Source organism: Equus asinus, chromosome 19 (genome assembly GCF_041296235.1).
Source record: "Equus asinus isolate D_3611 breed Donkey chromosome 19, EquAss-T2T_v2, whole genome shotgun sequence".
NCBI classification, from domain to species: Eukaryota; Metazoa; Chordata; class Mammalia; order Perissodactyla; family Equidae; genus Equus; species Equus asinus.
In genome coordinates, this window is record NC_091808.1 from 5,506,641 (window position 1) to 5,523,129 (window position 16,489).

The 16,489-nt window shown below is 50.5% G+C and overlaps 1 protein-coding gene across 2 annotated transcripts in view; it reads left to right on the forward strand.

Moving 5' to 3' along the window:
• The window catches only part of ASB18 (ankyrin repeat and SOCS box containing 18), a 59,957-nt gene that overhangs the window by 33,058 nt on the left and 10,410 nt on the right, over positions 1–16,489 (forward strand). For both annotated transcript variants that reach the window (XM_044751494.2, XM_070489335.1), the window contains one exon: positions 9,666–10,170. In XM_044751494.2, coding sequence (XP_044607429.2) covers positions 9,666–10,170 — 505 coding nt within the window. The remainder of the gene's footprint in view (positions 1–9,665; positions 10,171–16,489) is intronic.

Genomic DNA, 16,489 nt, shown 5'->3' on the forward strand with positions numbered 1-16,489 from the left:
GTTTTGACCATGCTTTTCAGCTCTAAAGAGTCCCCCTAAAGTTAGACTCCGAGGAGGTCTGGCTTCGGGTAGTATAAACATTATCACTTTGACAAGAAAGAGCTAGTTTCTCCAGAATCTTTTTATACATAGTAGATTTTAGGTCATCCTTAATTTTTTTACCTTATAGTAGAGAGGGGGTCGTTGACCTACATACAGAGCCGTTTCATTTTCTGACTCTTGATGACAATGGTCTCCATACCTAGGGACCCAGATCTGCTCCGTCCCCTTTTAGTCAGCAATTCACCATGGGTACAGGACTTTAAAACCTTTGAGTCTCTGAGCACCTGGGATTAAAAAAAAGAAAATTATCTGTGCTTCCTTCCAACCGGTGAGCTTCAGAATTCAGAATTCAACACACAAAAAGGCACATCAGAGCTTTAATCTAGGAGCCTTTTGAAGAGATTTTCCCAAAAAGAAAAGTTCCAGTAAAGTTACTCTCTTCACGTCCGTTCGTAGCCTGCATGCCAGCCTCGCCCTGTTTATTATCAGACTCCTCTCCTTGACCTTTTTTTTAAATTCTGAGATAATTAAAAAGAGAGAACAATTAGTAGAATCCTGATTCTTTTTCTCATCTAAAGCTGTCTTGATTTAAACAAAAGTGAAAAGGACTTGCTTCCTGCATGAAGATATTAGTCAAAAGCGTGCAAGTTTTCTTTTTTCATCCCAGTTGTGTCAATTCGACTAAATAAAAAATAATTCATAAGCCAGAGTGGGACCTATGAAAGCAGCTAATTATCTTAGGTGGAAAAAGTCATTGAAGAAAATCACCGGGCAATTCTTTTCTAGTTCAGACCCAGCAGGTTGAAATCTGGGCAGAAAGAAATGAAATAGGACTCTTCTTAAGGCAAGAAAGGCACTCTCTGATGAGGATTCGAGCAGGGATAAATGTTCAGAGTCCTCACACCAACCCCAAAAGTCTCCACCTGATGAGGGGCCAGGCTCCCGGACATTGATACACAATCTGGGAAACAACCTACTCTTTCCACATCCCAGATAAGTGATGGATTCATTGTTCAAGTCGACGGGGGAGAACGTGGCCTGGTTCAACAGGAGTTCAAGGCATCACAAGGACTGTTGAAGAACAAGGGGTTGGAGAGGGGTGCCCCCACTGGATGAGTTGATATTTGTAGAAGAATGTCTTGCGTTCCTGAGCACTTGCAAGTATCTTACTTGCTACCATCCTCCCAGCAGGCTTGCCAGGCATTGTTATCCCCAGTCCCCAAATTAGAAAACTGAGGCTCATCGATGGCCAATGTTTTGCCATTAAGGTGGCTCACCTGATGGAAATTGTCAGAGCCAGGCTCAAAAGCCAAGTGTAGTAAGAGAGATTGATGCTGAAAGATTGCCTCTCCCTTCTTAACCTAATTTTTTTTTTTTAACTCTCAATAGTCAGGAAGTAGCTCTATTCATCTCTAACCACCACTTTCAAACATGTTCTATTACAGGTTTATCCCCCTTCCCCGCCCGGTGATGGCATCTCTGGTCACTTGGCAAGTCCCGTTTGAATACCTAAGACTCACTTTGAGGAAATAAAAGAGGTAATTCAAGCCAAATTAAACCTTTACCCTCTGGCAAAAGCCTTGATCAGACACTTCACGAAAGATGTACAAATGGTAAGCAAATGGAAGGGTGCTCAACATCATTAGTCATCAGGGAAATGCAAATTAAAACCCCAAGAAAACATTCACCGTTTCACACCCCTTAGAACGGCTCACATGAAAAAAGCTAACACCACCAAATGTTGGCAAGAATGTGGAGCAACTGGAGCTCTCATACATTGTTTTGGGGCCTGTATAACGCTATAATCACTTTGGAAAACTATTCAGCAGTTTCTTTTAAAGTTAGATATACACCTACCAGCAATTCCACTCGGAATTGAGAACATATGTCCGCAAGAAGGCATGTAAAAAAATGTTCATAGCAGCTTTATTTGCAATAGCCAAAAAAGTGAAAACACTCATGTCCATCAATATCAACAGGAGAATGAATTTTAAAATTGTGGTATATCCATACAATGAAATATGACTCAGAAATAAAAAAAAAAAAAGAATGAGTTACTTGTGCTTGCAACAATATGGATGAACGTCAAAGACATTATGTTAAACAAAAGAAGCCAGACACAAAAACGTAGAAAGTTCTAGAAAAGACAAAACTAAACCGTGGTGAGAGAAATCAGAATGGCGGTTGACTGGGGGATGGTGACTGACTGGTAGCAAACGCAAGGGAGCTTCTTGGAGAGATGGAAATTTTCTCCATCTTGATGGGATGTTGGTTATACAGGTGTATTCTTTTGTCGAAATGTATTCAACTGTACTCTTTAAGACCTGTGTGTTTCTCTGTGTAAATTTTACCTCAATTTAAAAATAAATACATAAAACTTTTCTCTCATCCAAGTTAAAGCTCCCCCACCTTACCCCGACCCCTGCCCAAGGATGTACAGTCTTCTCTTTCACTTTTCTTCCTTCTTCCTCCTCTGACTCTGATGCTTCTGGGTCTTCGTCTCCTCCAGAGTATTGGGACCAGGACAGGAGAGAAGGGAGAGGAAAGAACACTAGTGAAGCTTCCAGAAGGTCAGATCTACTTCACGGGCAAGTGGGGCAAACAGTGGAGCTGACTTCTCAAAGCTCGCTCCCTAAATCGTTTCTCAGTTCACCAAAAGGTAGGGCTCCTTTTGCAATCTGGGGAGGGGAGAATTTGCCCAAAAATATCGTCACCAGTCACAACCATCCAGCACTTCTGAAGAAAATAAAATGGCAGCCATTGCTCCAGGGAAACCATAAGGATAGAAATGGCCAGCCAGTTTCTCTCTCAACCTTCCCTCTACCCTTAAGGATTTGTCCATTCACCTCAGCCATTTCCATCGTAAATGTTTATGCTTGATAGTCACACAGCTTAGCATTCTGGCAGAAAGGGAGAGAGAAGAAAATACAGAACAGAAAGGGGTAGGTGGCAGGTCCCCAAAGGAGAGGCTCAGCAGAAGGTCCAGGGAAATAAAGTGGAACTGCTCCCCCATCAAAGTCTTGGGGCGGCGATGTCCCCGTCCTTCATTCAAAGCCACCTGGGGAATCAATCCACAGAAGAGAACCTCCTGCAATGGCCTCAGTTAGAAAACACGGCTGTATTTTCCTCCCAAGTCTCTCCCCATGTCCCCTGCCCCCCTCAAAGGCTGGCACTTGCCTGGCATCCAGACCCAGCCTTGGGGCTCCAGCCACCCCGCCATGGGGAGAGATCTCCAGCCCGTCTGCCTCCATGTCAACTCCGCAGAGGAAAAGTAGCAGTAATGATGATTCAACAAGACTGGTTCATCACACCCATTACTCTCACTGAGCACACTGTCTAGCATGAAACCCCTTCTGTCTGTCAGAAGGGATTCAGGCAGCGGTCATGTGAGCAGAACAGTCAAGGGCAGCCAGGATTGGCCAAGGACTCCAGCGACTTCCGGCGATAGAAGCTGCTGCTCAGGAGACAGATGCTTAACATAGCTAACAAAGTGCTCATAAGCGCTGTCTGTTTCCCCATGAAAAAAAATTAAGTGATTTTGTTGAATCTTGAGTTTTGCCTTATTGGTAATAGTTCTTTGTTGTCGTTGTTACATTGCTCTTTGAGTACCATCTTCTGCTGGTTGTTGAGTCATCCTATTATCCAGTGGTAGCTGGGGCTCACATCCCAAGCAGGATGTGCTGGCTGTGGTGTCACCGTCATCTCCAAGGTCTCCACCATTGAGATCACTGCTCAAACCTCAAAAACTGGATTCTTGCTGAAAACTAGGGAGAATAAAATCTACTGTGCAAAGTTGCCAGAGAACTGGCTGAGAAGCAGGCTACTGTTGCCGGCCCCACAGCATAAAGTCCACGGGGCAGGGGACCTTCCCCACCTCGTCCTTCCTTCACTGTCCTGTCAGCAGGTCTGTCCAGAAATTCTTGTGGATGCTCAGAGAAGAAGCACTTCTCCCTGCCTTGAAAGGCTATTGTTCTCTCGGATGGAGGATGTTCTCTACTTATTGAATGAACGAATGAATGAATGAATGAAAAACTTAGAGATAACTTACGGAAAGTGCCTAGTACCACGCCTGGCTCATAGAAAGTGTGTAACAAATAATCCCAGTGAAAGGAAACAGCAGGCTGGGTGGCGTGATGGAGAACTCTGATGCCAAACACAGCAGTCCTGGCTGGATGGCCTTATGCAAGTCACTGGTCTTCTTTTAAGCCTCAATTCTTCCATCTATAAATTCTACCTGCCATGGAGATTTGTTGCAAGAACTAAAGATAACATGTTTTTAAATATAAATAAAAAGACCAAGTACTTTTGGGAATGCACTGACCTCCCAGCTCAGAACCAGCGGCTGTAAAATTCCACCTTTGAGGGCTTTGTGTAAATAAGGAAGACGGATGAAGGAGAGCCTTGAGCAGGCCCTGTCTCCCGGGGGCAGGAAGGCCCAGCAGGCGGTGTGAAAGGATACGGGAACTGGTGAACGGTGGGAAAGCCCAGGCTGAGGCATTCCTGCGGATCTTCTGCGCCTAGGGGGTGACTGGGAAAAGCCAGTGCTTAGGGAAGATGCTGGAGGGTGGATGGGAGCGAGGTGCAGAACACGGGCTCAGAGTCCTACTTCCTCCTTTAGAAATAAGTTCCAATGACATTAATTCAACAGCCCTTGATGGGCTCATCGCTGTTAACTCCTGCCTTTCGGCTGGAGCTACTTTTTCTGTGTACTGTCAACCTCGGGCCCTGTAACATGCTGTCACCACAGTCATTATCAAAGATGGGAATGAGGGATCAGGGGGTTAGTGTCTGCCCAAGCTACTTCATCCAAAAGGCTGTTCAGACAACACAATGTCTCCTTAATCCCTGTAAGATAGAGACAAATCGTCCTGACATCCTCAGATGGCAGTCTACCCTTGGTCCCTGACAGTGACGGCTCTACGCTGCCCCCAGGCCTTCCTGACTTTGGCCTGTCTATCAGGAGAGCAGGAAACCTGCTCGCAAAATCTCCCCTTGGAGGAAGGGCTCAGCCAAAGCTGGGTTATCCGCACAGTCCTGCAAAGGTTTGGTGGTGCTCTCCCCGCCAGGCCATCTTTTGTTTGACTGGGGACAGTGACACATCCAAGGTCAGATCTTGGAGGTCCCCAAGACTGATATCTCTTCTCTGCTTATCACTGAATACCTCCCACCCACTCCAGCCCTCTCCTCTAGACTCACCTTCTCATAGGCACTGCCATACATACTTTCCAAAATTGCTGTTCATGCTTGGACAGATCAATGGAAAATTCCAGAGCATTCTGGAAACCTGGAAAGCTAAGCTGACATTCTTAGAATCCATGAGCTCTTGCTGCGGCTAGTGGGGGATGGTTTTGTTATTAATAACCTCTGTTGTTGCTCCTCTTTCAAACTGTAACTCTGATTCATTATGGAAATTTGGAAAATACAGGCAGCCAAAAAGGAAATGAAGGCACCCATCACCCCAACATCTGGAGGTAAACACACATTGGCCTATATATTTCTAGGCTTTCTTTCTATGCATATCCATACGTGCCTTTTTAAAAAATTGGAATGTTCTGTGCTGTTTTGTAACCTGAGCTTTTCACAGAACCATTACAAAAAGCTTTCCATGTCATTACACAGGCTCCCACACCTTCATTTTTAATGACTGCCCAGTGTGGACCAGCAGAGCTGTGCCCCAGTCCATTTGTTGTGTTGTTTTTTCTCATGCCTGTGGTCTGCAACTTACATCATTACCTGCTCTAAGAAAGTGCCAAGGTTTAGCCAATTAGAAGCTCCTCATTAAAAAGGAAAGGGCCTCTGCAGCCCTCCAGAGGGTGGGCCAGTGTCCTCATTCTTCTGAAAAGTATCCTTGTCATAAATAGCAAGCTGGCCATCAGCCAGTTAGATTGTGGACGTGGAAAAGAGGCCCAATTTTATTTCCTGGTGGACTTCTTTGGAGAGGCTGGGCTGCTTTCAGAAAAACTAAATAGAAGAAAATCTTTGGTAATTGTTTGCAAGTATGCACAGGCTCAGTGGCAAAATGAGACGGAACCCTTGATTCTAACCTCCTGCTGCACTGTTCGAAATTCCTCCCAGAGAGGCGTGGAGGAAGCGAATCTGAAGCACTCTGATTGTAAAATTTGCATCCTCTCGTAGCTGGTTATTGTCCCAAAGGACATTTCACATCAAATTGTACTTGTTTGCAAAGATCCTTCACCCAAGACAGACCACTTCTCAAGATCCTGCTGATGTGGAGGCTGGAGAAACAGAGAGAGAGAACGAAAAGCACTGAGAATCCCTGGGTAGAAATAGAAACAGATTTCAAAGCAGCTTCTTCCAGCCTGGAAACCCTCAATGGGGGATTCCGTTCAGAGCCCCAGTTATGGAAATAACAGGAAAAACAGCATCGACATGAAGGAAAGCTGAAAGATGTTCATTAACAAAATGAGTTTGTTCAACGTGCTTTTAGGGAATACCCATCGTGGGCTAGTCTTGCAATAGGCACTGAGAAGCAGAGAGATATAAAACCCCTATCTCTACATTCAAGGAGCCAGCAGTCTAAGAGAGGAGTCAAGCATGCCAACGAACACTGGAAACATGGTATGATAAATGCTGTGCGAGGCACAGATGCATGAGGTATACACACACAAAGCTGTGACCCTCTGCTGGTGGCACTGGGAAGGCATTGAGAGGAAGAGGAAGGAAAGATAGGAATGTATCCCCCATCATACAAGTCAGGGCATCCCAGGAAGGAACGGCAGGCACAAAGCCATGGGGTCGTGAGATGGCAGGGTGCATTCTGAGAACCACACCTGGTCAGGGAGGATTAAACACAGGACAGAGCATCCAGAACTGAAACTGCTGAGCGCCCCAGGAGCTGGACCACGCAGCATCCTGTGTCCTGGGGAAAGGAGCGGGCGGGAGGAGCCGTTGGGTTTACAGCAGACACAGATCCTCTGACTCACAGCAGAAAGGCTCTTTCTGGGTAGCATGGAGCTTGTCAGATTGGCAAAGGGGACAAATTAGGAGACTGTCAGGCAAGAAATGATTTGGGCCTCAACAAAGGACAGTGACAGTGGGGACGGAAGGAAGAAGCAGTTCAAGTGATTATTAAAGAGATGGAGTCAACAGGGCTGAGTGACCACTTGAGATGGGGCGGGGTGGGGGTAGAGGAGGACATGGAAAGGGCAAAGAGCAAGTAATTTTCAGAGCAAGACCCCCAAGGAAGCAGAAGAGGACCACATCTGGGGCCAGATGCTCAAGAGGGATTCCCTTCCTGAGACACATGGAGGAAGGAGAGAACAGCTGTCGCAGAAAGAGATTCACTGGCAGAAGGCAGAAAGGCTGGCAGTTCCTGGAGAGCCCGCGCTCTTCGAATGAAGTAAGAGTAGACTGCTGAGAGGGAGGAGGAGAGCAGAAATAAGGGAGGGAGCTTGAGGACAGCGATCGACATTTGAAGAAGCTACTAAAGGGCAAGGAATGAGGAGCCGGCCCGCAACAGTGGAAAGTGTGAACTGAGGTCCCTGAGGCCCAGCTGAGATGGGAGACCGATCTCCATGAATGGTTTCCTCCGGCCAGCTCAGTGCCAAGTGGGGAAGAGAGGGTGGATGATGAATGGGTTCCAGATCGAAGATCTGGCCATCTGATGAAGGGGATGGCCATGCCCCCTCAACTCAAGGGAACTGAGGGTGCTGAGAAGAGAGTGACCGGAGTGCTGCCCAGGGAAGGAAGTGAAGCCAGGAAGCCTGAGAGAGGTTAAGGGCCAAAGTCTGAATAGATCAGAGATGAGTAGGGTACCAACAGGCAAGGGTGAGCTGCAGGGACCAGAGGCTGTGGTCCGAAGTTGGCATTTTGGAACATCAGACTCCAAAGGTGGAGCATGGATGGCAGCGTCCAGGAGGTGACCTGGGAGTGAGTGGCTGAAGTGAGGCTGGTGTTTGGGCAGTGCCCACAAAGGACAAGGGCCGGCAGAATGAAGCAGGGTCTGTGTGACTGTCTGCTCGCTTTCAGGCTGGGGCAGCCTGAGTTTCCCACCAGTATCCAAGACCCAAGGTCCAGCGTGGGCCTGCCTGCTCGGCAGCCTGCCATCTGTGCTTAGGTCAAGGTGTCTGGAGTTCTCCCAGGTGCGGACGTGGCTCTGAGGAAGCTGCTCTCCTGGGAGACGCTTTGGTGCCTGGCGGAGAGGACAGTCTTGGGCCTCCAGTTGGTGGACCTGGAGGCTGCAGAAGACCACAGTGGAGACCACAGTGTCCCGGGGGAGGGAGCCTGGAACCCCTAGGAGACCACTGGCGAATCTGGATACAGCTAAAATCCACAGCCTGCTCAAGGAGAGTTGTTTTCCACACACGCTTCCAGCCCTGTCTCAGGGCCCCCCAGTGCTCATCTGTGTCAGTGCCTTGCCAGATGGCTAGATTCCCTCCACCGGACCAAGACAAGCCTTGCCTCACACCATCAGCAGAGCTGAGCTGTTTACAGGAGAGGTACACGCCGACTGAGAGAGCCTGACGGTCTAAGGGGCCCTCAACTCCCACCTGTGACAAAAAGCCCAGGTCGCTAGTGCTTGGAGCGCTGGCATCTGAACCACATTACCTTCCAAAGTAGCTCCAAGCAGTTACAAATTACTCGTAAGTTTTAATTCTGCTCGTGGATTCTTAGGACATGTTCCTAGCTATTTCCACCATTTAGTAACTGGTGGGCCTTGAATCCCCAGTGTTCACCATAATCTCATTTTTTTTATTGAGGTCGCATTGGTTTATAACATCATATAGATTTCAGGCGTACATTATTATAGTCAACTTCTGTATACACTATATGGTGTTCACCAAAAGTCTAGTTTCTATCCACCACCACACAAATGTCCCCCTTTACCCTTTTGCCCATCCCCCCTCCTCTGGTAACCACCAATCTGTTGTCTGTATCTACGTGTTTTTTTGTTGTTGTCGTTTTTTAATCTTCCACATATGAGTGAAATCATACAGCGTCTTTCTCCGTCTGACTTACTTTGCTTAGCATAATACCCTCAAGGTCCATCCATGTTGTTGCAAATGGCACAATTTTCCCTTTTTTTGGCTGAATAGTATTCCATTGTGTGCATGTACCACATCTTTACCCATTCATCCACTGATGGGCACTTAGGTTGTCACCATGTCTCGCCTATTGTAAATAACGCTGCAGTCTACACAGGGCTGCAGATAGCTTTTTGAATTAGTGTTTTCCTGTTCTTTGGATAAATACCCAGAAGTGGAACAGCTAGATGGTGTGGTAGTTCAATTCTTAATTTTTCGAGGCATCTCCATAGCGTTTCCCATAGTTTACAACCATAGTGGTTGCACCAATTTGCATTCCCATCAGCAGTGTACAAGGGTTCCCTTTTCTCCACATCTTCTCCAACGCTTGTTATACCTTGTGTTTTTAATAATAGTCATTTCAGCTCAGTTTGAACTCCTGGAACCTAGACACTGGAGATCTGCACTTACCTTCTTTCTCTCTGGCCACCTTTGCTATTTTGGGGAACCACCTCGCCCGGTGGAGTGTCTGGAGCGGCTAAACGCAGCCAGGGCATGGAAGATGGGGGGTGGCTGGTTGCGGGGTGTTGGGCGGTCGCCTCCTGCGCCCCCTCCGTGACCGGCTTGGCCTCTCCGCAGGTGCGCGCAGGCGCTGCTGGAGCACGGCGCCTCGGTGCAGCGCGCAGGAGGCTCGGGCGGGGACACGCCGCTGCACGTGGCAGCGCAGCACGGCCTGGACGAGCACGCGCGCCTCTACCTGGGCCGCGGGGCGCCCGTGGACGCGAGGAACGGCCGCGGCGAGACGGCGCTGGGCGCGGCGTGTGGGGCGGCCCGGCGGCCCGATGAGCACGCGCGCTGCCTGCGCCTGTGCGCGCTGCTGCTCCGCCGGGGCGCGGCGGTGGACCCGCGCGACGAGGACGAGCGCAGCCCGCTGCACCAGGCCTGCGGCCGCGCGCGCCCCGACCTGGCGAGCCTCCTGCTGCGGCACGGCGCCGACGCGGGCGCTCTCGACTACGGCGGCGCCTCCCCGCTGGCGCGCGCCCTGCAGACGGCCGCCTGCGCGCCCCGGGCCGCGGCGCCGCGCACCGTGCAGGCGCTGCTGAACTACGGCTCCCCCACCGTGTGGCCCGACGCCTTCCCGAAGGTAAGAGGTGGCCCGGCGTCAAACTTGGAGCTGCAGCTGGGAGGCATGCAATGCTTCCCAAACTTCCAGGGCCCCAGGAACCCCCTGGGGCTTGTCACTAGGCAGTTTCTGATTCCGCGAGTCTGGGGGCGGCGGGGGGGGGAGGCGGGGGGGGCGGGGGCTAGTCTGAGTTCTAACAAGCCCCCCGATGAGGCCCAGGCTGCTGATCTTGGGACCACACTTTGAGGATCAAGGGCCTGGAAGCCTCCAGCTAGAGTCACAAGAAAATTAAGAGGTTGGGGTGTCCAGAAGGGTACCTGAGTGTATCCTTTTACGTAGGGACCCCAAGCCTTTATTTTGATGATGCTGTCATGACTGAGAATGTTTTGGCAGCTCATCTTTGGGTGTAATTCTCAGAATAATGATAATCAGTCTCTTATGGCATCTGGCATTCGATCGGGAATGAAATACCCAAACTGAGCACTCACCGATTAATAGGATTAAGGAGAACGCTTTACAGGGTTGCACGTTTCTCTCATTCGGTCCCCACCACGCTCCTATGAATGTGCCAGGCACATGAGTTCTCCTACCTGAGTTTCAGCCCCAGGAGAAGTGCCTTGTGGGGTCAGGGCTGTGTTGGGACCTCAGCCTCCCTCTGCAGACGTCACCCTGAGCAGCTCGTCACTTTTTCCACGTGGCGGATCCATCCTGAAATAATAAAGGTGAAGGATAAAGATTTCTCATCAGAGAAAAGACTTTTCAGGAAAATGTTTCCAAAAGAAAAGTTCCCAAAATATTGGTTGGGATAAGAGATTGTCATGCCCGGTGTCCCCCCCATCCCCCCAACCAAAAGACTTCATTCCATTCAGTGTAAAATTGGGTGTGCTTAATTCAAAAAGTATCCTCGTCACCTAGACTCACCAGTCACATGCGAGAGACATATTTTGGCCTGATAAGTTTTGAACAAATAGCTGAAAGGCTGTCATCCAAGGTGGACAGTATTCTAGACGGTCTGAAATGGATTCACACATTTCTCTCAAAGGCTAACTTAGCACGATAGACGCTGCAGAGTAAAGTTTGTGTCTATAAAAACATAGTTGAAGAGTGGGACATCCACCCATTCAGCTCCCTGAGTGTTTCCTCACCTGGCAACATTATGGCAAGTTTCTTCCGCTAACTGTCAAGCCACGTCTGAGTAATTCTCTTGTGGCGCTCTACCAAGACAGTGATTTCAATACAGTGGGCTCTTGGAAGGGAAGAAACGCCAGCGTTTTTATATTTGGTAACGCTTTTTATATTCATCATTTACATTTTAGTGTTTCCCAGTATCAGCAGGCTTAGTTCCTCCAGCGGGAACAAGGCCCACCCACTGCACCTCCAGTTCACACCGTGTTTGCATTAAACCAGGATGCACACTTCAGCTCTCATCGTGTGAACCTGCATAAAGAAGGAATAAAGAAACAAGGCTTTACGTGATGGGCCACAGTGAAAAGTATCTGGGGCAAATTCTTTTAAAGGAAAAATAGGTCAATATATTTCAATAGAGACTAGTAATAATCCTTTGGTAGCCTTGAAGTCATTCAATTTGAGTGATGTCATCTCTGCCCAGGTGTTCTAGTCCTGGGCGCAGCCCCACAGTTGTCATCCCTGGGGACAGGACTTGTAGTGCCTAAACTCTGTCTCCAGGGCTGTAGGAATTACCCTACCTTGACCTCAGATGCCTCTGGGTCTCCAGGGGCCCTCTCCTGGGGTCCCCAATACTGTCAGCCACACAGGAATGGGGCTTTTGTCAGTGGGGGTGCAAGTTGGGGGTGGGTCTGGGTTTGGGGGACATTATGTTATAGCGGGGGCCAAGAGGCCATGAGAAGTCCTTAGCTCCTGGAAGTGACCATGAATCTCTCAGCGTTTCCACACCATTGTGGAAGCTATTGGCGTTTCCTTGAGAAATCTTAATACTTTGAGGCATTCACCAAAAAGCATTATTCCCTCATTGCCTCCCTTGCACATAACGCAGTGCCAGTACACTGACAAACAGTCGGTGTTTGTTGAGTGAATGAAAGGGATTCTAGCAACTCCAGGGCGCGTGACCTGCCGTTCAGTCTTTGGAAACGGGGACCCGAGCTCTTTGCGCGGAGGTCCCCCACACCTCTAGGGGGCGCCCCGTGAACGAGTGCTGGTGAGATCCGCAGCCACCAGCTCCCCCAGCGCTCCTGGCCAGGAGCAGGTTGCGGAGGGGAACGCGTGTCTGAGAATCCTCTCAGCGCAGGTCCAAGCGTCTGTGATGTTCTAGTCTTGTCCCTGAACAACCAGGGCAACCGGTCTGGACATCCGGCGGCAGCATCTTCCTCCAGCCAGGCCCCCTGCGAGTGCTCCACCAGGGCATGGGTCTAATCACCACGCGCGACATCAAAGGGACAGACGCGACTCGGCTCAGCAGCCCCGTGGAGCGCGCAGCAGACGCGCTGAAACGGGCCACAAAGATGCTCGGCAGGCAAGCCTCAGCGCCATGGCGAGGCGTACACAGAGGCGCCGGGGAATGTCACAGAGCACGCCGTCCGTGGGCAGCAGCCGTGCTTTAAATAGATGTAAAGAGACACCCACGGAGCTCGGAATTACTGAGGCAAAAGGTTTCACAGCGAGCTTATGACATAAATCACATTTCCCCCATGCTCAGACAAAGGCACCGTCCCCGCGGCGGGCGGACTCGAAGCATCCATCGGAGCCGTGCGCAGTGCTCTGCCGCGCGGATCAAAGCGGTGTCACGGCTTGGGAAGCAAGCATGTTGACAATGCCAGGCCTTTCTGCCCGGCTGACCGCTAGTTAACACCGGAGTCAGATATGGGGGCCGACGGCAGGGGCAGGCTGGGGCCACGTTTGAGTTCTGGAAGTTGTCACGACAGGTGGGGCCCGGCCTGGAGGAGAGCCGGCAGGGGGACAGAGAAACACACGCGAATGTGGATCCAAACTTGTTTGGCAACTGCCGCTAGTTGACGCTGTGGCTTGGATGCTGGTCTGGAGTAACCGACTTTGCGCTGGCTTCTCTCTCCTCCCGCCCCTCGCCTGGAGGATGGATTCATGAAACTGTAGTGAAGCCCGGCGTTGTCTGTTTACAAGGCAGCACCGCTTTCACATGCCACGTCTTTGAAGAGCACCTCTCTGGCTGGACCCCAGGACAGAAGGCCGGAGCCCCCAAGGGCCTGGGAGGCCATTAAGTCCAGCTCCTCTCTGATGGCAGGTGACCCACCAAAGTCACAGAGCTGCAAAGGAGCAGCACCAGGACAGGACCCCACGTCCCCGGACTCAGCCCCCTGCTGTCCCCTGCCTCCCCAACGGGGGTTCATCTGGGAGTCACCGTGACGCCCAGCTCAGATTGACTGGCCAGCTTTATGTGGCCCTTGATACCACCAGACCTTCTGGGAGCACCTTCCATGTGCAATCAGCTTGTGTGGCTAAGACACTCTAGCTGCTCCAACTCTGTCCCTTCTCTTGGGGACTTCTATGCCCAGGGCTCTTCTGTGCTCTGCAGGGCGAGGCCAGCAGCAACAGTGGAAATGCGCATGCCGGCAGTCACAAATAATTCAAACTCAGTCGTGCGTGAGTCAGGGAGGGGCAGGGACAACACCAGCGATGCACCATGTCCCCCAAACCACGGAGGCCGTGCTTCCCACAGGCATCCCTTAAGCCCTTATTCATTTAACAAACAATCCTAGGGACCTGCTGTGCTCGGTGTTAGTTACAGTGATGCACAGCAAAACGTGCATTTCTGGCCCTCATGGAGCTGCTGGTCACGTGAGTGAGACAGCCCTGAGTCAGACAGTGGCACGCACCCATGTGAAGCTGCCATGGCGAGAAGAGCAACAACGCCAAGGCCCTCGGCACCCTAAAGTGCCAAATAGGGGGTCTGACCTGGCTGGGGGGGGGTCCTGAGGCTCCCCGGAACGTGTGTTGAATGAGCCCAGATCTGAAGGCTGAGAACTTAACTATGTGAAGAAGGGAGGAAAGACCATTCCAGGCAGCAGGAACAGCACAGGCAAATGTCCTGGGGCTGAAAGAGGCTGCAACACGTGCAGTGGGAAAGATGACCCAGTAGCTGGAGAGGAAACAGCAGAGGGAGCCAGCTGAGACGGGACCGCTAGGCAGGGGCCTTGTTAAGGGCTTGAGCTTCTGTCTTAAGAACAATGGGAATCCATTACATCATCTTAAGCAGAAGAGATGGCAATCAAATGAGGGTTTGGGCATGATTTCTCTGCTTAAGTGTAGAGACGTGCTGGGGTAGGGGCTGGTGGAAAACCACAGACTGCTGTGTCAATCCAAGTGAGGAATGCAGATAGCTCAAACAAGGGGAAACTGAGGTTGATGGCGAGGACAGATTCCAGAAACATCTACAAATCTCCTTCTTGTCTCACCTTCTGGGCATTGACCATGCTAAAAACATGGACCTAAAGTGTTCATGTTCTCTTTTTACCCAATTACAGAATTAGGTAAAGTGACGTCACCTTACTCCAATTTCACAGGCGTTTTAGTGGGAGGATTTGGGGGTACCAGTAGTCAAAAACCAGGGCTCCCTTTCCCGGCTCCCCCGAGCGGTGTGTGCGCCCCGGCCCCAGCAGGAGGAGGGAGAAGAACCTTCAAGAGCGCCCCTGTTTCTCTTGCTCTTGTCTTATTTCTCCATCTCCATATCAAGCCAAGCGCCTGTGTGATTTTCCCCGTTAATTTTCTTTCTGCCGCCTCATTAGCCAGAGAGCGCGCGCGTGGACTCGAACGACATCTGCATGTCAGGCTAATGTGGCAGCCGCTTCTCCACAGACAGCAAGGAGGCGGCGGAGATTTTTAAACTGGGTTGGAGTAAAAATAATGAAGGCAGCCAGCTGCCTGGCAAACGTGAGGGGGCACAGAGCTGAGGGGTTGGGGAGGGCCAGGGAGCCCCGGAGAGGTGGAACAGAGGAGAGACAGGATGTGAATTCCCAGAGACAGGCAATAAGACTTTGTCACAGTCTGTAACCCAGGGAGGAGGGCCCGGAGGAGGAGGAGGAGGTGCCTCTGTTTGGCGGGGCAGCTCTTCCCCAGGGGCAGGGGGATGTCCGTGTTGCATGCAATCACTGGGAACCATTTGACATTTTGCAGAGAGAAGTGAGGGGCCAATTCCGGGGTCCAGGTTAGGCTGAGGAAGGCCTGAAGTGGCAAGAACCGCCGAGGATACCCTATAAATGTAACCAGACTCCATCTGGAGGGGTCCAGTGTGAACTGCTCATCTTTACGGTGTGGTTTCCTCCCAACACAGAAGGGGGATGGTGGGAATCAGAGACTGCCGTGCTCCGGGAAATGGCATGGTGGTGGCAACTCATGTAGGCAAGAAATTTTGACACATCAAGGGCACAGTGTGGGGTGGTGAGGGATGAGGTTTGGCCAGGCTGGAGTGGGGAGATGCACGCCCCCCTGGCTCTCACTCTGCCGCTCGGTCTCCTGTGTTCACTCTCCGACTCTCTCCTTCTCTGAAGCCCACTTAAGCCTGACTTTGTGATGGTAATGGTTGGGGAAAAAACACATTTGGGATAGGGCGGGGACCAGACGTGATCATTCTTACAATATTAATAAGATTACCAATTTAAAAAAGGCAGCCGCTCCCGTCTTTATACTAAAATATCTGTGACGACACAGACAAGAGGACGGAAGGAATGGAGGGAGGATGGGAGGGAAAGAAAGCAAAGCCACGGTGCCGACAAGAGGACCTCATGTCTGAGTCGGGAAGAACTGACATGCCTCTGCTCACTGCCATCGGTTTTCAGGCAATCAGGCAGACGTTACAAAGGATGTTTCAAGTTGCCCAGGCAATAGGGATGCTTGTGGGGATGCAGTCAAGTGCGGAGGTGGAAACCGAGGAACCAGGGTGCTTAGCAGCCTGCTAACTCTACTGGGAAGAGGGCAAGAGGAAGAGGCTTCCTGGCCAAGTGCAGGTCACCAGGTGAATGGACAAACCAGGCAAGGGACTGGGCATCGCCCTCATCAGCCTTCTTCCACTTTGCCCATCGCAGTCTCACCAGTGGATGGAGAATAAGGACCGTGGACTTCCCCTGCATGTTGACACACCTCGTGTCTGGATCTCGCCTTAATCAAAGAGCAATAAAGAGCAAAATGAACTAACTCATTGGGGGAGGACAGAAAATAAAAAGTGAGACAGCCCCCAGAAAATAGAGCAAATCCATGCTCTCACCAGAAGAAAAAAAAGATATTTCCACAGAAAATCTGAGAAGTCGTGTGCAGTGTGCATCATCCTCTGTGAAATGCAAGAAGATGTAGCCTTTAGGTGCATAAAACACAACGGGCTAAGATGAGAAGTCAA